This window comes from Bos taurus, chromosome 1 (genome assembly GCF_002263795.3).
Source record: "Bos taurus isolate L1 Dominette 01449 registration number 42190680 breed Hereford chromosome 1, ARS-UCD2.0, whole genome shotgun sequence".
Taxonomy (NCBI): Eukaryota; Metazoa; Chordata; class Mammalia; order Artiodactyla; family Bovidae; genus Bos; species Bos taurus.
Genome location: NC_037328.1, coordinates 46906533 through 46923957, shown reverse-complemented (window position 1 = coordinate 46923957; position 17425 = coordinate 46906533). Strand labels below are relative to the sequence as shown.

The following is a 17425-nucleotide window of genomic DNA, read 5'->3' as shown; positions in this document are numbered from 1 at the left end:
CAGAGGAGCTTGGTGGGCTATAGTCCACAGGGTCACAAAGAGTCGGACATGACTAGAGCAATTGAGCACGTGGACACACACACATAGAAAATGTGTACATAGAAAATGTACAGACCACGTGTTCACAAAATTACTGTATCTGACTAATCACCTTTCAATGAAAAAGCAGAATATTCTGGTATCCCAGAGCTCTCCCCATGCCCTCTTCCCATCACTATCTCTCCTTCTTTAAGGGAAAAAATGTTATTTTCCAATTAATGACTTAAAGTATCACCCTTTAATCCTATAATTTATTTCTATTTATTAGGCATTCCTAAATGATGCAGCAATGACAATATTTTTTTTGTGAATAAGCTAACTTTATGATTCATCAGGCTTTGCTGCTGCTAAGTCGCTTCAGTCGTGTCCGACTCTGTGCGACCCCATAGACGGCAGCCCACCAGGCTCCCCCGTCCCTGGGATTCTCCAGGCAAGAACACTGGAGTGGGTTGCCATTTCCTTCTCCAATGCATGAAAATGAAAAGTGAAAGTGAAGTCGCTCAGTCATGTCCGACTCTTCGCGATCCCATGGACTGCAGCCTACCAGGATCCTCCTTCCATGGGATTTTCCAGGCAAGAGTATTGGAGTGGAGTGCCATTGCCTTCTCCAACATCAGGCTTTAGGCAGCCAAAATGTATTAACCAACAAAAGATGGGAGCTTGAAATTACCTGCCATCCAGATTAGTGGCTTGTACAGCTGCAAATACTTTGGTTTTCAAAGGTAGTCCTATACTTGGGATAATTAACTGCTGATTGTAGGTCGAATCCTAATAATAAAAAATAAATAAGCAATTAACCCGTCATTGCCTTCCCAACAACAGCACGTTTACTTAAGACAATAATGGCCTATTAAAAAAAAGAGAGAGCAAATCAACATAAATTTACTGAACCATCTCCTAAAAGGACCTAGTTAATCCTCTAGTTTTTGGCAGAACTGTTCTTAAATCATATCCAAGTAACAAACTCACTTCCATGCATAAATCTTTTCATGTCCATAGTTTATCATTTATGATGATTTATGTTCAATGTATTTAAATTACATGCAATGGTTACTAGTAAGAGGTTAGTATTTAGTTTGGCTAATATTCAACTATCACTATTCAGTTTATTTAAATTCATATTTCATTTATTTAAATTATATTAGTAGCTAATATTCAGTTTATTTAAATTATATCTGCTTCAGTTTAAGCCCTTTGCCACTGGAGTTGTAAATCTTTATACTCTTAATAATCTCTCATTAACCCAAAGTCACTTATCTCGCAATTTTAAATTACAATAATTTAACTGAAAACAAAAACAAAAAAGGGACCAGTGTGTTCTCCAAGTTGCCAAAAATGCATGCCATGGAATTCCTGTACTAGATAACATGGTGAGGACTTACAGAAGGGTGTCTTAGGGCTTAATTTTTACCTTTTACTGTTAGTTTAGATCAATTCTGCAGAGCTTATTTATATAATTCCCCAATTTACAGTAGATTAAGGCAGTAAATTAGAAATTGATAGTAAAGAAAAGCAGAAAAAAAAATGAAGAATAAAGAAGAAACTCAAAATCTAAGTTGTCAAATCATTTATCATGGAGGCAAATTGTTTCCCCCAAATTTAGTAACTCTGAAGATAAAGCTATTTTGCAGCAAAGGGAAATATTTAATGAAATCTCAGTATCATCAAGCAAAGGCGGAATACAGAGCTCACTCTGTTTCAGGAAGGCTGGGAAGAAACAACAGATACCGAATTTTGAAACTTAACACAGTAGTAACTTGGATGCTTCACTTTTGAAAGGGTTGTATTCATGTGGAGCATTTCATTCCCAAATTAAGCCTGATAAGTGAGGGATTATTTGCTGTACTTATTTTCTAGATTTCTGTGATAAATGATAACAGCTCCTCTAACCATTTCTCATAGGTAGTATTTTTAATTAATTCTCTTCCTGGCTCCCTTTTCCAACTTCTTCAAGTTATACACACTTCATCGACTATTATGGCTCATTCATCTTGTACTTGCATCAGTATTGTCCCAAAGGATATTACTTCATTTTTTTTTACAAATATTATACTACAAAGTCATTTGCAAATGATATGACTCAGCTATGGTTTAATCTTAATTATCACCTTTTTCTTCTAAAATTCTTCTAAACAGTAATGTTTAGATTTTATTTTGTATAGTTGCCTTACTCCTGTTAGTAAATATTGTCCCTAAAATCAATGATATTTATTTTAGATTTTTTCTTCAACTTTAAAAATAATTCATAATTACCATAGCACAGTTTTAGATTTACTCTGTTTCTTTATCTGCTCAGAAGACACTATTACTTAGGTGCAATTCAAATTCAAAATCATCCTCACTTAATTTCCACAGAGAAGAAAACTAATATATTTATACTATGTAAGAATAAGGGCCAAGGTCAACTCGAAGTAAACTGCACATATTGAAATCACAAAATCAATAAATGTCATTTTTTTACAGGTAAAATTTTCATAAGTACATTCAATGAATCCCATAACACACATAAATAATTGTACTGAATCCATATTCAGTACAACTTTTCCTTTTCAAATAGCTAACCACAGAATAAGAGTAGTAGGTGAATAATATAACTTTTCGTAATTCCCAAGGGTTAGAAATCAAAACCTTTGCATGTAAAATAGGAAAATATGGCCCCAAATGGTTGTAACATAATACTTAGTTTGAAATGCTGCAATAAAATCACATTTGGGTAGCTAAGTGTTAGAGTTCCAAACAAATAATAAATATGGTTTTGGATAATTTCATTAAAGTATACCAAAGGTCTGTTTAGTTAAAACTATAGTTTTTTTTTTCAGTAGTCATGTACAGATGTAAAAGTTGGACCAGAAAGAAGGCTGAGCACAAAAGAATTGATGTTTTCAAATGGTGGTGCTGGAGAAGACTCTTGAGAATCCCTGGGAAAGCAAAAAGATCAAACCAGTCAATCCTAAAGGAAATCAACTCAAAATATTCATTGGAAGGACTGCTGCTGAAGTTGAAGCTCCAATACCTTGGCCACCTGATTTGAAGAGCCGAGTCATTGAAAAAGACCCTGATGCTGGGAAAGACTGAGGGCAGGAAGATAAGGGGGCAACAGAGGATGATGATTGGATGGCATCACTGACTCAATGGACATGAATTTGAGCAAACTCCGGGAGATAGTAAAGGAAAGGGAACCCTGGCATGCTGCTGTCCATGGGGTTGCAAAGAGTCAGACGTGACTTAGTGACTGAACAATAACAAAAATTCTTTTCCAGTATAAATTGCTAGTTTTTTTTAATGTCCTGAAAGATGGCAAAATACTACAACGGTGCCAAGTTAAAAAACTAGTTTGAGGCAGTGAAACTCTTCTGTATGATGCAACAATAATGGACACATGCCATTCACAGTTTTCAAAACCCATAGGATATATAACATGAAGCATTAACCTAAATGTAAATTATGAAAATTACTTAATATATCAATATTGGCTCATAAGTTATAAGAAATATGCTACATGCCCCATAATGCAAGGTGTAAGTAATAAAGAAAATTGTATGTAGGCCCTGGAGGTCTATAGGAATTCTCTGTACTTTTAGATCAATTTTTCTATAAACCTAAAACTGCTCTTAAAAAATAGTCTGCTGATTAAAAAAAAAAAAAAAACTGGTTTGTAGGGAAGTGGTTGAATTTTATTAAATAACTGTTTAGTAAACAAATTTTAAATTTCAATGTGTTAATTCAACCATTAGTAATATCATTGCAAATTGGTTAAAAATGAGAATGATTTTGATACTATGTATTTTGTTTATAGTCATATCAAATAATTACCTTTTAACCATCAAATTAAAATCTTAGGTTATCATCAGATTATAGGCTTTCATTTGGCACTAAGATTCTAGGAACTCTTTGAAGGATTAGGTGTAGTTTAACAATAGGACTACTATACTATTTCTAATGATAAAGGAAAGAGCTTAATAGCAAAGCTCTCCTCAAGTCCACACTTCTAATTTTTATTAAGAGAATAGCTTAATTTCACAGAAAATAGTGGTATCCTTAAATGTCATGTGAGTATATTTTTCACTCTTTTGATCAGGAATTCTCATCTTTGTTTCAGTCAATTGGAACAAATAATATTGAATCCAAGGCAGTCATCACAGTGCTATCTCAGGAAGATTACACATATAAATTAACAGATAGAAACTTTCCAATTTAAAAATATTGCTTACAACAATAATAAATATCTGGTCATACTGGGAATTAATATTGGCACATATTTGCTGAGTATTGTAAAACCAAGTATCTTGGCCGCTTCTCCTTGCAGAAGAAAGTTTAGAAATGACAGAAAGGCAATCTTCATTCCAACACATTTTAATTTGTTGTTTAGAACTCTGTGGTGTCAGACTACAAACTTATAAACATGATTTTTTAAATGCCTTTGGAAAGTGTCCTACTACAATATTTATAGCTCATTATATGCAAAGTATAAAGCACTGACTTTTAAATCAGTTGCATGAATTATAACTCAGTGCCATGATGACATGAATAATAATGTAAAAATCAGATTCATAATTTACAAAAATGTTGGTTGATATATTGAAAAATTGATATTTAAATCAGGCATTTAAAATGTATGAATAAAATTTTTAATCAACATGAAAATATCATTTGGGGGATTAATGTTAGAGTTATAAATAGAAATTCATATATTTTTCACATTTTGCTGCCACTGTCAATATTTATATGACAAAAGTTTAGACAATACTATGTAGTCAAACCCAAACTATTTCAGATATGACAGAATTGACAACAGTCAAAACCCACACTGGGAATGGTAACACACTGAACACCAAGTATCTTGCCTTCAAATGAAGTATCGTCTGGACTTTTCCTACCTTTTTATCACATATATATTATTTCCAAAATCTTGACCCTGAATATGTTTACACACACACACACACAAATAAATATATACATATAAATGTAGATAGACACTTGGAGTAACTATGCAGAATCACATATATGAAGTAAAATTTAAATCATTTATCAACTTCTGGAAAATAATGGAATCGTTAGCATACCTTTATCACTAAGATATTTGGAAATGGTGGTTCACCACCATTTGATGAATAAATGTTACCAAAGTATAACAGGGTTAATGTAACTTTTGGTGGATCTTTATAGGAAAGCCATTCACATAAATGGCTCCTCAGAACAGTGAGAGAAAAAAAAATAGCATCCTTCAACGATCAACTTACATTATAAAGGAGCAGGTTCAAAGTGCTGACAAACGTACCATTGTTCTCCCTCACAGAAATAGCAGCTGAGGACCTAAAACAGATTGAGGAAAAGAGAGGCACTGATGAGATTTTTAAATTAACAGCTTCAATCACAGCTTAATGTTAGATTCAAGGCACCAAAATTCTTGAGCAATCCTGACATAACTAGGTCTGGAAAGAGCATATTGTTTAAAACACTGAACAGATAAGTAATCAGAAAGCAAGAGGGACTAAATAAAGGCAAACTGCTCTTTCTGATCTTTTTATTTATAAAGGAAACTTTTTTTTTTTACATTTTTATTACCTATATGAGACTTGCAGAAAAAAAAAGTCATTCCAATAAAGTCTGAATCTAATGTGAATACATTTTCATCAATTCCATTTCTATACAAGCTTCATGAGACCAGGAATTTTGTTTTACTTTTTTCACTGTTAGAACTTTGCATGGTACATATTAGGTGTATAATAAATATTTGTTGAATAAAGAAACAGTGAAAGTAAAGTCGCTCAGTCCTGTCCGACTCTTTGCAACCCCATGGACTATAGCCCACCAGGCTCCTCCATCCATGGGATTTTCCAGGCAAGAATACTGGAGTGAGTTGCTATTTCCTTCTCCAAAAGAGAAAGTTGCTCAGTCCTGTCCGACTCTTTACGACCCCATGGACTAGTTCTCCAGGCCAGAATAATGGAGTGGGTAGCTTTTTAGCTTCTCCAGCAGATCTTCCATCTGAGGAATTGAGGGTCTCCGGCATTGCAGGCAGATTCTTTACCAACTGAGCTATCAGGGAAGTCCCATTTAAATGAATGCATATCCATGTGCACTGAAGTTCAGGAATGAATTTAGTGAGGAAGTTGAGGGGAGCAGAGTGAAAGACTATGACCCATTTCTCTTGCACCTGCTTCTTTTTGACTCAATGTCTTTCTTTTCTTGTTTTCTACATCAAAATCTTGCTTTTGACCAAGCCATTTATCATAACTGTACCATTAAATTATCTATGAATATTTTTTAAACTGAAGCAAAATGTGTCCTCCATGTTCCCTTACGACTGAGATTAAACAATAACTTCACTTTTGTGAAAGAAAACCCTACAGCTGAAGAGGGAAAGTTTTTATTTAATCACCTCATTTTGTCAAAAATATTTCACAATCCATATGATTATATTGCAATATGGATGTAAACACGTCTTGGAGTGTGTGCTTTGGGAGTAATGAATAAATGTGGTAGTGGTTTAGTCGCTAAGTCTGATATGACTCTCTGAGATCCCATGGACTATAGCCTGCCGAGTTCTTCTGTCCATGGGATTTCCTATGGCAACTGGAGAGGATGCCATTTCCTCCTCCAGAGATCTTCCTGACCCAGGGATTTTAAGCCTGCATCTCCTGCTTGGCAGGTGCATTCTTTACCACTGAGCCACCTGGGCAATGAATCCATGTCTGAAGCTCTTTGGCTATGAGTGATACCACCTTTGCTGGGAATCATCAGCATCTGTGCAGGGGACACCTTAGCAGGAGGCATGGAGACCTCAGATTCTGAGGCAGCAGTCCAACAGTGAGCACAGACGGCAGAGACTGAACCCAAGCAGGACCCAACACTACAGTGACCAAATGATCTACGCACTGGAAACATGACAGATCCTCTGGACTGCATAAGCCCCCAGGATTCTTGGGTTCTTGGGCAGTTCTAAAGGGAGCCAGGAGAACCAAAGGCAAATATTTGACTAACATGAGCTGGTATTAATTTAGGGAACAGATTAAAACTGAACTGTTGATGTTCTTCAAAACAATAATCGTTATAGATGGATAAGTTCAGTTCAGTTCTGTAGCTCAGTCATGTCTGACTCTTTGTGACCCCATGAACTACAGCACACCAGGCCTCCCTGTCCATCACCAACTCCCAGAGTCCACCCAAACCCATGCCCATTGTGTCGGTGATGCTATCCAACCATCTCATCCTCTGTCATCCCCTTCTCCTCCTGCCCTCAATCTTTCCTAGCATCAGGGTCTTTTCCAATGAGTCAGCTCTCTGCATCAGGTGGCCAAAGTATTGGAGTTTCAGCTTCAGCATCAGTCCTTCCAATGAACACCCAAAACTGATCTCCTTTAGGATGGACTGGTTGGATCTCCTTGCAGTCCAAGGGACTCTCAAGAATCTTCTCCAACACCACAGTTCAAAAGCATCAATTCTTCAGTGGTCAGCTTTCTTTACAGTCCAACTCTCACATCCATACATGACCACTGGAAAAACCATAGCCTTAAGTAGATAGATACATAAGACCATATACAGTTTCCATTAGATTCAGTTTAACTTTCTCAACAAATCCTGCTATTAATATCTTTGTAAGTTCCTCAAGGATAAAAATGACCCAAATAAAAAGACAACATGAGAAAGTAAGAATAAAATGCGACTTACGAAGCAAGTTGGGTATTATTAACCAGGTATTCCAATGGATAACTACAGCTAAATTTGTAAAGAAGCCCAGGTAGATAGCTGATGATTGTTGGTGGGTCTGGAGTATCAATATATCCTGAAATATTTCCTATTTGTACTGAAGTTGCATTTCCGTAAGCACTGACTCCAGGAACTGTGGATACCTGTTAGAATTGCAGGTCAAACTCAGTGATTAAATAGTTACTCATAAATCTAGGCATTTCATATGCAAAATAAAACATTAGATCAGATCATTTCCAGGGGCTGTTGCAACTATAACATGACATAATTTTGAAATTATACACACATAATTCTAAGTGATCATATGTCTTTTTTTCTCTCAATAAGAGGGTGATTTAATTTTTTAATTAATTTTTATTGAAGTATAGTTGATTTACAATGTTAGTTTACAATGTGTTAGTTTCTGTGATACAGCAACGTGAATCGATTATACATATATTTACTCTTTTTTAAATGTTATTCCCATGTAGATCATTACAGAGTATTGAGTAGAGTTCCCTGTGCTATACAGTAGATTCTTATTAGTTATCTATCTCATATATAGTAGTATGCATATGTCAATCCCAGTCTCCCAATTTTTCCCTCGCCTGCCACTTTCCCCCTTGGTACCTGTAACTTTATTTTCTATATCTGTAGCTCTATTTCTGTTTTGTACATAAGTTGATTTGTAACATTTTTTTAGATTCAACATATAAGCAGTATCATATTTGTCTTTCTCTATCTGACTCATCTATTTCTTTTAAATAAATAAAGCTTCATATTACCAGAGATGGTTTACTCATATTTCATAAATAAGAAAGGAGAGAAACTATATGTTACTTGTTGTGCAAGAGCAAGTAATTTGAAAATACTCATGGGTAAAGCCAAATTTCATGGCCTGGACTAAAAGAGCCCTGTTAACATGATCTTGTTTTCAGTGTTAGCTTCATATCTCCAGGCTCCCATTCTTGGTTAGTAATGCCCCAGCATCAAGGCCCTTGTTGCTCTAGCATTTGTGCATACTACTGCCTCCTCTCTGGCCCTCTTCACCACAACATATCCTACTTCCCTGGATCTCATCTTCCTTGGGAACTTCTCCCGACCCCGCATACTTTCTGTCTCACAGAAGCAGTCATAGCGCATGAGTGGTCTGACTCAGCACACCTCCATCCATAATCAGAGAGCTCTTTGCAGGCAGGGACCCTCTAGGTCTTATTTGCCTTTGTCCCTTCAGTGACAACAGCATCCTGGGACCCCTGAGATAAATTTTAAACAAATGAATGAAGGTCACAAATTTTCTGATGATCGATCTCCCTAGGGTCTTCCTCTGGTACATGGAGATTCTCATCTCCTTTCAGGGCAATAGTTCACAGGGATGATGCAGAGGGATCATGAACTTCTAGAATTTATATAAAAATATTGTCCATGTGTGTATTCTCTTGGGACTGAACAGTTTTCACTGGATTCTCCAATTCCACTAAAATTTAATAAACATCATTTAAGGAATTGTTAATATTTTTTGTTACACTTAACACAAATGATTTTATTCTTGTTGTTCAGTTGCTAAATCATGTCCAACTCTTTGCTACCCCATAGCTGCAACACACCAGGTTTCCCTGTCCTTCATTGTCTCCCGGAGTTTGCTCAAATTCATGTCCATTGAGTTGTTAATGCTATCTAAGCATCTCATCCTCTGCCACTTATTTTATTACATATTAATATCTTAATTAAAAAGTTAATAGAAAATTCAAACATTTAAATTGCAATTCCGAGTCTGAAATATCTAGAATAAGTCAAAGAAGGAAGACTTTCAAAAACTGAGGCCTTAAATTATGTTACCATAGTTATAGATGTTTTTCAAGTCTATAACTAGATGAAGGTTTTTCTGATGAAATATTGTTTGGGTGAAGTTGACATCATACATTTTATTGGGAAGCACTAGGCTCACAGTTGGGCTTCCTTGTAGCTCAGATGGTAAAGAATCCACCTGCAATGCAAGAGACCCTGGTTCGATTCCTGAGTAAGGAAGATCCTCTGGAGAAGGGACAGACTACCTACTCCAGTATTCTTAGGCTTCCCTGGTGGCTCAGCTGGTAAAGAATCTAACTGCAATGTGAGAGACCTGGGTTGAGAAGATCCTCTGAAAGACAGCATGGCAACTCATTCCAGTATTCTTGCCTGGAGAATCACCATGGACAGAGGAGCCTGGCAAGCTACAGTCCTTGGGGTTGCAAAGAGTCAGACATGACTGAGAGACTAAGCATAGCACAGCACAGGCTCACGGTCACATATTTTAACCTGGAGGTCAAGGATTTTGGATGAATTCTGTCTCTGATGATAGTATCAATATCTTAAAACACTCAGATGGTAATGACATACAGGAATGATTGCCTGTTAGACTTCTTAGATGGCACTGATAGTAAAGAATCTACCTGCCAATGCAGGGACATAAAAGACATGGGTTTGATCCCTGGGTTCAGCAGATCCCTGGAGAAGGAAATGACAATTCACTCTGGTATTCTTGCCTGGAAAATTCCATGGGCACAGGAGCCTGGCAGCCTACAGTCCAAGGGGCTGCAAAGAGTCAGACATGACTAAGTGACTCAGCTCTAAGGTTATTATTGCCCAGGCTCTCTGTTCTCATGTGTGAATTACCAAGTAGAGGGTCTCCTGAATACTTCTTTTATCAACAGTGACTACTAGCAGTATGTTTGTCAAAATTCAGGCTCTCCAGTGAAACAAACTTTATATGGGCCTATGATCATTAAACTCTGAGGATTTTTAAACCATGGTAACATATTATTTGAGTCAGCACAGGCTATGTAATATGGGAGTAACAATTCAACCCCTATATCTCAGTATATTAACACAACAAAAGTTCACCTTTTGTTTATGCTACATGTCCAATATAGTTTGGTAAAGGGGGTTCCATTCCAAGTGTTTACACAGTGTTTTTGCCTCAGACTGGGTCTATTTCCCTGTAGCACTGCCATCTCAGCATGTGGCTTCTAGTACTGCTAAGACAGAAAATGCCGGAGCTAGTAGGTCATGTAGAGGCTTTTTGCTGTGTACATGTCAAGTCCAATAAGAGTCTACAGGACTGAACCAGTTACAAAGCCCTCACTAACTGCAAAGGGGCTGGGAAGGGTAGCCTCCCCTGTGCTCATGGAGAACTAACAATTCTGACATCAATAATGTTCTTGGTTGTCATAATACCGTTGAACTTCTCCCCCCATGTCAAATACAATATGATGATCAATTAATATTCTAGCAGCTATTATGGAGACCTATAACATTTAATTTTCAACAAGAGAATACACTTTATACATGGACCTAAGAGCACATGGGCAAAGCTGAAGCAATTATCTAACTGATTCATGAAGAGAACCAGAACCCTTATGAAAAAACATTTTGATTCTAATCCATATGATTTAGTAGTCTACTTAATTTTTCCCATATAGAACTGTCCTTGGAGCAGATACCAAAGCTGGTGATATCTAAGACAAAAATATAAACTAAGTAAATCTTCCTCTCTACACATTGCCTGCCTGACTGGCTAGCTAAACATGCAAATTCTATCTATGAAAAAAAAGTATGTGTGTACAAACATACATGTACATTACATACCAGGCTCATTCAGTTTAAAAAAAAAAAAAAACACACAAAGAAATGATACATACACACACACACACATGCACACACACACGTGGGTGCTTTGCCTGGCATTTCTCTGGAATTGTTTTCTTTTTTTGGCAACAGGGAGCAAGATAAGACTGAAATGGAGAATAGGAAGCTCCCTGAAGCAAAGTCCTTGAGGGGAGAGGCTGCGCTGCTTCTCTCCACTTGAGCTCCCTCCCTTCTTCCCTACTTCCCTCTGTCCCTTCCTTTCCCCCTCCCTCCCTCCCTCCACAAGGAAACTTGGATGTATAATAATCAACCTGCCTCACTTCCCCTCACTGTCCCTTAGGCCCACTTCATAACCTCTCCGCACACAACCGCGAGAGATGAATAAACGTTTTTAATAAAAAGAGTCAACAATACTCAAGCTGTATATTTGGAAACTGTCATGGGCACAATATTCTAACTGCCCTCTGAGAAAAGATAAAGGAGATTCAAAGAAATCCCTTTTTCCTGTCTCCTATCTCCCATCAGGTCTTAAAAGCTCTGTCCTTAGAATAATCAAGCTTTCCCCCTTAGTCCCAAACAATAACTTATCAAGAGGAAAAGCCAATCTCTCCTTCTTTACTGGCCTAAGTGGACATGTTCAATGAATCTTCTTTTTGTCTTTGCTAGGATTAACCAATAAAACTATATTTAAACAAGCAAAAGGAAAAACTGTTTTAAATAAATTTTAGCCTAACACCCCCACCAAATCACAATTATCTTTTACTTCAATTAACTTTTAAGTCCCAGGAGAGTGAATGCCTGTTATAATTCTATTTTTTGTATTCAATACATGAATAAGTAAGTGAATAGTGTAGATAAGTGGCTCTCATTCAAGGTAGAAATATCTGAAGTGGTGCTTTAATTTTCACAATGACTGGATGGAGCATGTTGCAGGGATTTCATGGGTAAGATTTCATATGATAAGCATTTTTTAATTCAAAGGATAGATCCACAGTATGAAGAAACTCATGCTGGAAATGCTAACAGCCCTCTTTTACAAAACAGTGTTGTGGCTTATTCAATGGTAAACACGATACCTAGATGATTCTCTCATTCGGTATTCCATCTTTCTTCCTGAACGAGGTCACTAAGAAATAATAGGCCAAGTGATTCAGTGCCAAACTCACTGGAATATAAAAGATACTTCCATAAAAAGCATGAGGAACACAGCTAATGAAAAACTGTAGAGAAATACTCCTCAGTGTCTCTCATACAAAATAATGCTGGTTAGAGTAGCACAGTTAATCTCAGGCCCCTCAACCACCAGCTACAATAAACAGAACCACTACTGGAAAATGAAATCATACGTTTGGGATCAGAAGCCTCAAACAGGCAAAGGAAAGTGGTTTGTTCAGTTTTATTGGGGTTTTGTTCTTAAAAGATAGATTGGGTTTTTGAGTATTTCATGATATGGGGAGTTTTGTTTTGGTTTTTTTAGTTATGATCGCCAAACCTAGCACATAGTTTCACTCTAATCTTACCACTAAACTGTTTCCACAGCCCTCCAAGGTGCTGAGATTGATGATGAAAATGACCACAGCAGGAAAGGTGTTGTTATTGATGAACCCCCTGCAGTGGGAATCCCCATGCCTTCCGTTCAGTGCCAGGTCTGCTTCAGAATAACCGGAGAAAAGAACTGTGCAAAAATTAATCTTCATTGTAATGGCCTGGACCCCACAGTAGACATTGATATCTCTCTCAGCTGAAATAAAAAATATAAAAAACAAACAAGTCACAAAAGCATAGCACAGGGTCCAAGAATAACTTTAACATCCTCTGAGTTATTTTCATCCCCTCTGTCTGTTTAACTGGCTTGTATACTTGAACACACCATAATCCACTGTGAAAGTATTAAGATAAATACCCAGTAAAAGCAGTCGTTGACTTTGTTATTTCCGGAGAGATCTTCGAGTGTAGATATTATATTTCATCTCTGTTTCCTAGTGCTTGGTATACAGTGGATGTGCATTAAATGTTGGTCAAGTGGTGTAAAATGATTGTTGGAGAATTGAGTGGAAAAAATTAGGTCTCGAGGAAATTCAGAAGAAAGTAACTGAATTATTTAGAACACATGTCTAGAGTAGAGAGACTCACTACAAACGATGCATTTTCCCAAGTGTAAGGAAGAAATCTCCTAAGCCAAAGTTTTGAGCACCTTGGTGTTTTGTAACCCATCTTATCCAGGATATAGAAACAGAAGCCATCCATCCAGATTGTTTTATTTTACTAAGCTATGCTAGAGAGGAAGAAAATGAAAACTAACCTGTTGATATTTCATTCAGAAATGCATAGTCAATCCTAAAAAAATTTTCCAGTGACTATGACTGAATAAAAGCAATGAGCTCAGCATTAAAACGTAAGACAAATTTGCACTTTTCCATGATTCCATGAGTTATCAGTGATGGGATCCATTCCAGGTCTATAGAGGTGAGCAGGCATGCCTACACACACACACACACACACACACACACATACATGCACAACATTTTCATATATCTATTTAGTTATTTTTCTACATGTAATGAAGACAATATATGTAAAAAATGGCCAATTCAATTGCTGCTAGGTAATTTCGCAGTGGCAGAAGCTGTTATTTTTTTGGATTTGGTAACAGTTACAGGTTGAATTACTTCCCGCCCTTCAGGAAAAAAAAAGAAAAAGACACATTGAATCTTAACCCCCAGTACCTCAAAATGTGACCTTATGTGGAAATAGGGTTATTGAAGTTGTAATTAGTTCAGATGAGTTCATACTGGATAGGATGGGTTTCTAATTCAATATGATTGGTGTTATCATTTGAAGAGACAGAGGCACAGGAAAAATGCCATGTGAAGACAAAGAATTACAGTGATGCACCTGAAAGCCCAAGGAACAGCAAAGACCACCAGCAAACCACCAGGAAGATGCCAGGAAGAATTCTGTTCAGCCTCTGAGGAAGCTTAGCCCTACTAACACCTTGATTTTGGACTTTTGGCCTCTGGAATTGGAAAATGATAAATTTCTGTTGTTTCAAGTCACTCTCTTGTGGCACTTTGTTACAGCAGACTTAGGAAATTAATACAGTAACCTTATTACTCTTTATCACTCTTGCTATTACCACTGGGATAAAGAATCTGAAACATACAATTGGTTTTCAAAATGTGAAAAAAAAAACAAAATTGGATTAGGTTATTTGGAGAAATCACCCTAATTGTTCCAAAAAGGTAAAACAAGCAAAATAAAATATTTTTGGCTAATGATCTAAGTAATATGTAAATCTCACTCATGATTTTTTAGCATAAAGTAAATTTTCTTAAATATATCAGTTCTAACCTCAGGGTAAAAATGTTCAATGGCATGTTTCTTTGGAGTGTTTATTCTCCATACTGGTTTTTGTTAGTAAAATGAGTCATATTTTGAGGACATGAATAAATCAAAATGGAAATTTCTATGTTTGATTATGATTTTAAACTCAATACAAAAAATTTTAAATTTTCTCATAGTGAAAGAAAGATGGAAAATCTTGTTTATGGCCAAAAGGAAAATATTAGACTAGTTCTTATGGTAAACTCCAAACAACATTCCCTTTGTAGGTGGAAAATAAAATGAATTCATTGTGAAGTTATACTGTGCCAAGATAGAATATAATAAATACCATTTTAAATTTGAGAATATATCTATTAGCTTTCAATGACAGTAGCTGTTCAAACGCAACTATAATTTTTAAATGGTGCTCTTATTAAAATAATGAGTTCTTTTTAACAAATGTTTAAGTGTTTCAAACATTTAAACTTCAAATTAGCTCTTAAATCTGTTGATTTTTCTCCATCTTCATGCTGTTCCTTTGCACATGTAAACCATTATCTTTTCTCTTAGAATATTACATTAACTTCCTAACTGGTTCCTTTAATTCTGCTCTTAATGCCCTCTGTTTAGTACAACTGCTAAAAGTGAATCTAATCATTTTATTTCTTTGTGCAGATTTTCAACAGCTATTCATTTCATTCCAGCCAAAAGTTCAAATCTTGAACCAGTTCCTCAAGATTCTCTGTGGCCCGCCACCTACCTACCACTGCATTCTCATCTCCTCTCTACTATCCCCCTCGGTCTCTACAACCATTTCATTGAACTTTTTTCAGTTCTTTAAATGTATCTAAGTGACAGAAGCCAGAATAGTGGTTACCTCCGGAGGGAAACTGTCTAGAATAGGGGAAATAAAGAAAATTTGGAGGGTGACAAAGTTGTTCTCTGTCTTTATCTGAGTGTTGATAATGAGTGTAAACCTATGGTGAAAATTTTAAGCCATGCGCTTAAAGTTGGTATATGTTATTTTATATGTTCTTCCTCAATAAAATACCGTGAGCACTTTAAAAAGCCTAATAAAGCTTACATAAGACCTTTAAATGGTCTTCTTCACCTCCATAGATGCTTCTCTTATTCCCAGTCCTTGTCTGAGAAACTCCTACTCACCCCTCAGGTTTCAAGTTTCATTGTCTCTTTCCCAAACACATTCATGATCCCAAACCTAAAGTATGCTACTCTGTTCCTATACTATCATATTAACTTTGAATCACATACACATTTGCATAATTGTTTTCTCAATAAATTGAAAGTCCCAGAGAGCAGGAAACTAAGATATTCAATGATGCACTCCAGTGAGTAAATTGCCAATATCTGTTGGATCATCAAAAAAGCCAGAGAGTTCCAGAAAAGCATTTACTTCTACTTTATTGACTATGCCAAAGCCTTTGACTGTGTGGATCACAATAACTGTGGAAAATTCTGAAAGAGATGGGAATACCAGACCACCTGACTTGCCTCTTGAGAAACCTATATGCAGGTCAGGAAGCAATAATTAGAACTGGACATGGAACAACAGACTGGTTCCAAATAGGAAAAGGAATACGTCAAGGCTGTATATTGTTACCCTGCTTATTTAACTTATATGCAGAGTACATCATGAGAAACGCTGGACTGGAAGAAGCACAAGCTGGGAGAAATCCCACAAGATTGCTGGGAGAAATATCGACAACCTCAGATATGCAGATGACACCATCCTTATGGCAGAAAGTGAAGAGGAACTAAAAAGCCTCTTGATGAAAGTGAAACAGGAGAGTGAAAATGTTGGCTTAAAGCTCAACATTCAGAAAATGAAGATCATGGCATCTGGTCCCATCACTTCATGGGAAATAGATGGGGAAACAGTGACAGACTTTATTTTGGGGGGCCCAAAATCACTGCAGATGGTGACTGCAGCCATGAAATTAAAAGACACTTACTCTTTGCAAGGAAAATTATGACCAACCTAGATAGCATATTAAAAGGCAGAGACTTTGCCAACACAGGTCCGTCTAGTCAAGGCTATGGTTTTTCCAGTGGTCATGTATGGATGTAAGAGTTGGACTGTGAAGAAAGCTGAGTGCCAAAGAACTGATGCTTTTGAACTGTGGTGTTGGAGAAGATTCTTGAGAGTCCCTTGGACTGCAAGGAGATCCATCCAGTCCATCCTAAAGGAAATCAGTCCTGAATATTCATTGGAAGGACTGATGTTGAAGCTGAAACTCCAATACTTTGGCCACCTGATATGAAGAGCTGACTCATTTGAAAAGACCCTGATGGTGGGAAAGATTGAAGGCAGGAGGAGAAGGGGACGACAGAGGATGAGATGGCTGGATGGCATCACTGACTCAATGGACATGAGTTTTGAATAAACTTTGGTAGTTAATGACGGACAGGGAAGCCTGGCATGCTGCAGTCCATGCAGTTGCAAAGAGTCAGACATGACTGAGCGACTGAAGTGAACTGAATTGAACTGATTGTTCAAAGGATTGTTGCAATTCTGGCCAGAGATTGGACAATAAAAAGGCTAAAAAAAATTTGTTGTTGAGAGCAACTGTTAACAACTTAAAAAAATGTCTCTACTCAAAGAAGTGCCCTTTGGCAACATGAAGTAGTATTTTTTTCTTCCCTCAAAGCCTCACAAATGGAAAAGGTGTGCTGAATAGATGTCTTTACTATATACAACCAGGGAAGAATGTGTTTCTCTGGAGAG

At 36.8% G+C, this 17425-nt stretch overlaps 1 protein-coding gene across 2 annotated transcripts in view; it reads right to left on the bottom strand.

Annotated features, from left to right (window-relative positions):
* The window catches only part of ZPLD1 (zona pellucida like domain containing 1), an 83981-nt gene that overhangs the window by 16641 nt on the left and 49915 nt on the right, over positions 1 to 17425 (bottom strand). For both annotated transcript variants that reach the window (XM_015470957.3, XM_059887786.1), the window contains exons 4-7: positions 12876 to 13096; positions 7711 to 7892; positions 5280 to 5352; positions 710 to 807 (exon numbers count right to left, since the gene is read on the bottom strand). In XM_015470957.3, the coding sequence (XP_015326443.1) occupies positions 710 to 807; positions 5280 to 5352; positions 7711 to 7892; positions 12876 to 13096 (574 nt within the window). The remainder of the gene's footprint in view (positions 1 to 709; positions 808 to 5279; positions 5353 to 7710; positions 7893 to 12875; positions 13097 to 17425) is intronic.